This window comes from Glycine max, chromosome 9 (genome assembly GCF_000004515.6).
Source record: "Glycine max cultivar Williams 82 chromosome 9, Glycine_max_v4.0, whole genome shotgun sequence".
Classification (NCBI taxonomy): Eukaryota; Viridiplantae; Streptophyta; class Magnoliopsida; order Fabales; family Fabaceae; genus Glycine; species Glycine max.
The window spans coordinates 3,355,788-3,364,904 of NC_038245.2; the positions used below are offsets into that span (position 1 = coordinate 3,355,788).

General features: G+C 31.9%; 1 protein-coding gene across 1 annotated transcript; it reads left to right on the forward strand.

Annotated features, from left to right (window-relative positions):
* The first annotated feature begins 6,194 nt into the window (after positions 1 to 6,194).
* Positions 6,195 to 8,675, forward strand: LOC100305867 (SRPBCC ligand-binding domain-containing protein). The gene is made up of 2 exons (NM_001250982.2): positions 6,195 to 6,525; positions 8,071 to 8,675. Exons 1-2 carry the CDS (start codon positions 6,345 to 6,347, stop codon positions 8,364 to 8,366), a joined length of 477 nt encoding a protein of 158 aa, NP_001237911.1. The 5' UTR covers positions 6,195 to 6,344; the 3' UTR covers positions 8,367 to 8,675.
* The last annotated feature ends 442 nt before the right edge of the window (positions 8,676 to 9,117 follow it).

Consider the following 9,117-nt stretch of genomic DNA (forward strand, 5'->3'; position numbering starts at 1 on the left):
TGTACCCTCTACTTGTATCACAAAGGATGTACCCTCCAATGTGTTAAGACAAAGTTCTCAGGCTGTTAAACCTTTGAAACTTTGTGAATGGGGATACAAAATAATTCTCAGGCGGTTAGTCCCTTGAATTCTTTTGTATATGGGAAAGGTAAGAATCAACAGAATTCTCAGACTGTGTCGTTTTGAATTCTTTGACAATGGAGAAGGGGGACATAAAAGAATTCAGTCGGTTAGTCCTTTGTTCTTTTGGAAAAGGGAGAAGAGAAACACAAAAAGAATTTAGGCGGTTAGTCCTTGGCGAATTCTTTTTGGCAAAGGGAGAAGAGAATGAAAAAGATGAATAGCACAAGTTTTCAAGGTTTAGAAAACCAGAAAACTTTAGAAAGCTTTTGACAAAGAAAGAAGAAGAAGAAGTTCAAAGATACTAAAAAATTAATGTGGAAAAATTGCTTGTGTAAAGAAAGAATTGGAAAAGATTAGATTGATTGTGAAATGTAAAACAAAGTCTTGCTTTTATAGACTCTTCACATTTGAATTTGAATTTCAACGTTCAAACACACTGGTAATCGATTACCAAAACATTGTAATCGATTACAACATTTTGAAATCAATTGAAACGTTGTAAATTCAGTTGAAAGCTTTTTGAAAACCATTTTGCTACTGGTAATCGATTACAATAATCTGGTAATCGATTACCAGAGAGTAAAAACTCTTTGGTAAAAGGTTTTTGAGAAAAATTCATGTGCTACTCAGTTTTTGAAAAAAAACTTTTTAATACTTATCATGATTGAGTCTTCTCTTGATTCTTGAATCTTTAGTCTTGAATCTTGATCTTGATTCTTGGAACTTGAATCTTGAAACTTGATTCTTGATTCTTGAATTCAACTTTCCTCTTGATCCTTGAAGTGTACTTGAATCAATCTTGAACTCATTCTTTGATTCTTGAGATCATCATCTTTGTTATCATGAAGTGTTCTTGATCTTTGAGATTTTTGTCATCACCTTTGTCATCATCAAAACTTCTTTGAATCAATCTTGATTCATCATGAAGCTTGCTTCTACAACATGTAATGCATAGTGTTAACTCGTTGGTAAGTGTACCAAATTTGTCGCAAGTAGTAAAGTACTCGGAAGTCCGAGTGTCGAATCCACATGGACTTTGTTTGTATTTAGATTAATGCAAACCCAATTTAAAAGCAATAGATAGATAATTTAAAATAAAGATAAGAAAATATAATAGATAAGATAAAGATTTAAAGATGAAAATAAAAGATTTAAATTAAAAGATGATAAATATAGAAGATAAAGAAAATAAAAGTAAAAGATAAGAAAAATAAAAGATTAAGATAAAGATAAGAAAAGATAAGATAATATAAGATAAAAAATAAAATATAAAAATAGAAGATAAAAGAAATAAAATCAAGAACGTGATAATGTTGGGACCTGGCCTGTCTTGTTTACTTAGGATGTATGAGTTTATGATTTTTCTTTATCAATTTAGGTGATTCTATTCTACCAACATCTGTTCATTTACTTGCCCCTAATTCCTCACGATGACAAGCCTATTTTATTTATGTATCTTCCAAATTCCTTTGCAAAGAATCAAAAAATAAAATGCATGAAGTATGAATTCTAGATGTTTGCAAGAATGCATGGGCATAAAATTATCATTCTATTCCTAGCAATGACGTTCTTATGAAATCCTTCCTTTTTGTTCTATTAGAAGTTACCCTCTTCCGACGAGTGTGTAACTCCTAAAACCAATGCATGCATACCTTCTTTAAATCTTCTTTAAAAGTTACCCTCTCTCGAGCGTCTAACCCCTAACAGAATATAAAGATGAATAATGCAAGATAAAAGCAGAAAAGATAATAGAATAAAAAACACCTTTGCATTGATAAATAATGAGTACATCATATATCGTTTGGCTTTTAGGCCTGTCAGACCCTAACTAGAGGTTTAGCCACTCATGGCCATTGAGAGCTTTACAATGGATGGGGTATAAGAACTGATGAGATAAGAGGGGTGAAAGAAAGTAAGGGAGTAAATGAAACCCTTACTAAAGGGGGTTATGTGGTCTTTTTTTCCTCTTTGGCTTGACTTTCTTTTTATAGTTGTTGGAGTGGACTTGGGCCTAGAAATCTTCCTTTTTGATATTTTTGATATCTTTTGGATTTGTTTTACTTTTAATCATATCTTCTTGAGACTTCCTGATATTTTGAATATTTTCTCGATCTTTTTCTCTTTTATTTTCTCATTTTCATATCTGCAAGTCATAAATAAGAAAAATATTAAATCTTAATATTTAAGCCAAATATAACTGCTAAATAAATATTTTTAAAGATATTTTTAATATATTTTTATTATCAAAATAACTCATATTTAGCAGTTATCACATAGGCAACCATGTCTTAAAATCCGTATCTTTAAGGAGGTTTAGTGACCCTTTTTGGTCTCTGATTGATTCCAGAATTGAGCTATGGAGGATCAGGTTCAGCAGCCAAGTGAGACTCATTTGCACTAGAATCTTTTGATTTCTCACCTTCTTGAAGAACCACAGGAGATGTTTCGGAATGACCCCTTTTTTCTGAGTCTTTGGTTATAGATTTTACTTCCTTTTCTTGAGGAGAGTGGCAGCTCTGTGTTCCAGCAATTGGAACCTCAAGCTTGGGATGAAACAAACGAGATTCATCAAAAATTACATCTCTGCTGAGAAGAACTTTCTTTTCCGAGGGTGACCAGATCCTATAGTCTTTCACCCCATCACCATAACCCATGAACAAACCCTTTCTTGATCTAGGTACCATCTTTCCTTCATTGACATGATAATAAGCATTGTAGCCAAATACTCTTAGGTTTGAGTAGTTTGCTGTTTTGCCATTCCAGATTTCAATAGGAGTTTTAAGTCCTATAGCAGTAGAGGGTATTCTATTGATCAGAAAACAAGTTATATTGATAGCTTCTCCCCAAAAACTTCTGTTGAGACCAACATTAAACAATACACATCTTGTTCTTTCCAAGAGTGTTCTGTTCATTCGTTCAGCAACTCCATTTTGCTGAGGAGAGTTCCAAACAGTAAGCTATCTAGCAATCCCTTCATCTCTGCAGAATTTGTTAAATTCTGTTGAGCAAAACTCCAACCCATTATCAGTTCTGAGTCTTTTAACTTTCCTTTAAGTTTGTTTTTCAATCAGTGTTTTCCATTCTTTGAAGCATTTGAAAGCTTGATTCTTCTGACTCATGATGTAGATCCATGTCATTCTTGATTAGTCATCAATTATGGACAGAAAATACCTTCCACCACCTAGAGAAGGTACTCTTGCAGGCCCCCAATAGTCAGCATGAATGTAATCAAGATTTCCTTTGGTGGCGTGAATTGCTTTAGGAAATTTAATCCTATGTTGCTTGCCGAAAACACAGTGCTCACAAAATTTCAGTTCATCCAGTTTCTGATTTCCCAACAGCTGTTATTTTTGAAGTATCATCATACCTTTTTCACTCATATGACCTAGCCTTATGTGCCACAATTGAGTTAAGTCAGGTATGCTCTTATTGGATCTTGATGCAACAGCTACTAGACCATCCTCAACACATGTTGTACCTTGAAGTATATAGAGATTACCCCTCTTTATACCCTTCATCACCATTGTAGAGCCTTTTTGAATTTTCATGACCCCATTTTCATTTGAACCCCTTTCCATCCATAATACCTATGGAGATTAGATTCTTCTTCAGCTCTGGAACATGCCTAACTTCAGTGAGTGTTCGGATAATTCCATCATGCATCTTGATTTTTACTGTGCCAATTCCAATTGTCTTGCATGAGACATCATTTCCCATGAAGACATTTCCACCCGATTTCTCTTCATAGGTGTCAAACCAGGTTTTGTTAGGACACATATGAAAGGAACAACTAGAGTTTAATATCCACTGATTTTCAGAATGTTGGTGATGATCAGCAACTGAGAGAACAAGCTCATTTTCAGATGTGGAGCCTTCCTTGGCAACAACAGCAGATGGTTTGCCCCCTTTATTAGGACAATCTTTCTTCTAATGACCTGGCTCCTTGCAGTAGTTACAAATATCCTTTGGATTGACATGAGTCTTCTTCTTTCCTTCAAACACCTTTTTCTTGATGTTCTTGTTAGAGTTAGAGACAACAAGACTAGATCCATTTGATTCTTCAGAATTTCTAGGTGCTTTAGATCGAAGTTCCCTTGAGTATAAGCTGGATTTCACCTCCTCCATGGTGACACATTCCTTACCAACACTAAGAGAATTGACAAAGCTCACATATGATGGTGGTGGAGAGGCTAACAAAATCATGGCAGCATCTTCATCCTCTATCTTAACATCTAATAGAATTTAATTCATCAAGATGATCCTTAAGAGATGTACCTTCTTTCATGTGTAAACCAAATAGACGCCTCTTCAAGAAGAGCTTGTTGCAGATTGACTTAGTCATATATATCTTTTCCAACTTGAGCCATAAGCCACTTGCAGTTTCTTCATTTGCAACTTCATATAAAACTTCATCAGACAAGGAAAGCAAGATTAGTGAGTGAATATTTTCTTCTTGTTCTACAAGTTCTTTAGTCTTTGAAACAGAGGCCTTTTCTTTTTGATTCAGAAGCCACTTCTTTCTTCACAGATGTAGAAGCAATAGGAGCCCAAACACGTTGTTCCTTCAACAAAGCACGCATCTTGATGCGCCACAAATTAAAGTTGTTCTTTCCATTGAATTTCTCAATCCTGATTATATTTTACATAATTTCTTGAGTGTTCTTGATCACAATGAAGCAACGAAAGAACCAGAAATAAGACTCCCACAGCTTGATCTTTATATTTAGACGAGAATCTTGAATTCCCTTGATCGCAACTTGAGCTCTTGATACTAGTTTGTTATGGAAGTGATGAAGAACAACAGCAACAGAAACAGCAGAAAGCTATGTCACACACACAGAGTTTTGCAGCAAGGTGAAAGAGAGAAAAAAGAGAAAGAACACACACAAAATTTTACGTGATTCACCTTTGAGTAAAGCTACATCCACGGGAGGGAAAACAGAAAACCTTTTATTACTGATGCAATATACAAGTGGAAGCTTATTCAAAATATACAGGACATCTTTGCCTTACATAAGCAAAGGACAAAACAAAAAAATAACATAATAAACTTTCATATGGATTTTAGTCACAATTCAACACACACACACACATATATATATATATATATATATATATATATATATGTATTTTCATATTTCAAATATTAATTTAAGTAAGTTTTATTTATTTAAATTAATTTAGATTGGTTAACTAATGCAACTATACTTTTATATCATCTATAAAAAAATGCAACTACTTTTATAAAGAGAGAATAATTCTTGGGATATTTTTATTATTTTAATTAAGCGTTGGTGACATCGAACTTTTTGAATCATTCTGGATATTAAAAGTAATTCTAAATATACCTATCATTTAGTGGATCAATCACTTCAATTAATCTATTAACTGTTGTCTTTAAGCTGTTTGAATCTTAAAATCCATTTTCCAGTTTAAAGTTTTAGTGTTGCTCTTTAATCTGAATAAAAGTCTATTTCATTAATCTACATAATAAATATTTATATTAAAGATTAATATAAATTACGAAAAATAAAATTTTAATTTTAATTAGAAATAATTTCAAAAGCACACAAAAAATTACATCTAAGTATTCCATCAGACATTTGATTTGTCTCAACTACTTGCATTAGATTGTTGTCCCGTTGGGCGCTTTTGATTTCATCGAACTCCGCTAAACCTAGTTTGGTGAATTCTCCTTAAACTTGATGAGTTAGGGTATCTTACACTTACACCATGTGGAGTATATAGTAAACTTTATCTTTATGCAACACAAACGTGTCATCAACGCATTATAGTTAATTTATAGATGAAAAATTATACGTGGAACCTATGGTTAGTTTTAAAGTATTAAAAAAGCTACATTATTGTTAGCCTTTACTTTAGATAAATTTTATTATTTATAACACAAATCAAATGTACTCATTTATTCGTCTCTTTTTGACTAATTCTTACTCATAATTTCCCGGCCAATCCCATTAAAAAAATTGCCAAATACGACACCAAGGATCGACACGTTAGTTTATAATTAAACATCACGATCATGGATGATCAACCACACCACAGTGAACTTGTTCAGCTAACTAAGTAGCATTTATGAGTAAGAATTGTAGCCTGTGTGTGGCTATAAATACCATCCCTCCCCATGCCATAAATCGCATCACAAACTATATACTAATCTCCATCTAATAGTGTTAATTTGTCTTTCTCTATCTCTATCGGTCATGGGTGCTTTTGCTTTTGATGAGGAAAACTCCTCCACCGTGGCTCCGGCAACACTCTACAAAGCTCTGACAAAAGATGCTGACACTATCATCCCAAAGATTATTGGGGCCATCCAAACTATTGAAATCGTTGAAGGAAATGGAGGACCCGGAACCGTCAAGAAGATAACAGCTAGTGAAGGTTAGTGTACATATACTTTTTTTTTGTTGTTGTATATAGTGATCGAACTAATTAAAATTTAAATTTATGATCTATGCATATTATTCCAATCACTTATTATTAGACTGACCTTAGGAAGTTAATTAGGTCAGTATATACTATACATGTATATATATTAGAGGCATAATATTTGGTCCTAGGAAGAGCTTCTCAGTTAATTTTAATTATGCAGTCACACTAAAATGATTTTATTAATACTGGTTCAAAAAGAGACACTTCGTATTGCTATCGTTATTTTAAAAAAAGAAAAGAAAAAAAAAGAAATTAAAAAGTGGTTAAAGAAAATAGTAATAACAGATTTAAAAAAAAAAAAGTGACGTGAGTTACATCTTAAAGGTTTACAAATGACATAAAAACAGTAATGCATATTAAAGGGTAATTTATAAATAAAAAACATGTACATAAAAAAGAATGGACTTTATTAATAGTTATAAATAATATTAATCATTTGTTTTAATTTTGTGTTAACTTGTTTCTTGACCATATTTACTTTTAGCTTAATAGTTGTATATTTGAGTGAGAGGAGTTTATTTTGATAATATACATGAATTCAAATATTTTATTGTAATAATATGATCAAAATTAATTCCCGTGAATGGAAATACATGATTTATTAATTTTACATAATATCAAAATAAATTTAGTCCTAAACCTAATATATAGATTAAATTCAAAATTCAGCTTTTTTTTTTTTTTTTTGTCAAAACTAGCTTCAAACTTGCTTATAAATAAAAATTATTTTTAAATATCCAATTTTGAAACTGTTTGTAAAATTAAATTTTGTCAAAGATAAATTGAATTTTAAACCGATTTTCAATCAAAACTATTTTAAAAATCAATTATTCGAACTATTTGTTATGTTAGATTTAATTTTTTTGGATTTTTTTTAAAAAAAAATTAACTTACGTTATTAGAAATTTTCAAATTTTATTTAGGTTTGTTTAAATAAGCTTTCCCACAAATATTATAGTAAAATAAAATAAAAAAATATGAAATAAGTTTTTCCTTGTAGAAATTTTCTCATATATCACACACACACGCTCAAGAGGATTGTCTATAATGAATTACATAATTACTTAATAAATCATACATGACTCTTTGAATGAAATTAAATTATAAGAATTGAAATATTAAAATATTTTTTTATTTTATTTTTGGGTGGATTTTGGTGAGTAAACCCACCATGGTAGTTCAATAATCCACAATTTTTATGATCCATCAATCCATCATTTTATTTTTTGGTAGACTAACATGCCAACACACATCTAAACAAAATGAGTTATGTTTTCTAACTTGTTTTTCTTAAATGGTCAACCCGTCGGACCCTGCTTAAGGCCAGGTTGATTGTAGGGCGAGGCAAGTAGACCCACTTTAATTGTCACCCTTATGTATAGATTATTTTTTTTCTATCTCTAATTTTAAGTGACAATTGATTTGGCTTCTCCTAGCTAGCTGATTCGTTATTCATTTGTGTGTGTATGTACAATTTATATATGATGGTTTCAGGTGACCAAACCAGTTTCGTGCTGCAAAAAGTGGATGCAATTGACGAGGCTAACTTGGTATACGACTACAGCATAGTGGGAGGGACGGGGTTGCATGAAAGTTTGGAGAAGGTTACATTCCAAACAAAGGTGGTTCCTGGCACTGATGGTAATGGCTCTATCGCCAAGGCCACTCTCACATTCCACACCAAAGACGATGCACCACTCTCAGATGCAGTGCGTGATGAAACAAAGGCCAGGGGTGCTGGAATTTTCAAGGCCATTGAGGGCTACGTTTTGGCAAATCCTGCTCAATGATTATCCTTCAAACCACTTGCATGCATGCAATAATAATTATATAAGCTTATGATCTGGTTGTTGGAGTTAATTTGTATCATGTGGCTTTGTTTGGTTTAATTAATTTCCTTTGTGAGCAAGTGTCGGTTTTATTTATGTAACATTTTTAAAGTGTTACTATTATAATTCGGTGAATTTGGTTGAGTATACGTATGAAAATGTGCGTGTGTTGGTGTTGACGTGTTTGGTCATTTGTATTCTGCAGTAAATATATTACTATAATGGAGAGGAATCTTAATTAGTAATATTGCATTATCTCTTTCTGCTACTAATACGTACTATATTTCGGGCCAGGCATATTAAGCGTTTAATTTGCTCCACAAATTTAGCAATTCAACTACCTAGCTAAATTGTTCCCAACTGTGCAAACAGCTACTCAATTCAACTACCTAGCTAAATTGTATACATATCATCCAAAATTATATCTATTATTTTCTTCAATCTCTCCCTTATTATTTGTCAAGAAATTATTAGATAATTTGAAACTAGAACATCAATCTACAATGATACTAGTTAGAGATATTTCGTTAGAGGCATAAAAATATGTATGCAATAATAGGTGAGTTGGAATCAGAATATTTTATTTAATTTTGACGGTCTTTTATATAGTGAGCTAGAGATTAAATTATTTGATTTTAATTTTTTTTTCTTTCAAATCATATAAATAGAAAAAAATAAAATAATTATTTTATCTTTCTACTGATAAAAATAT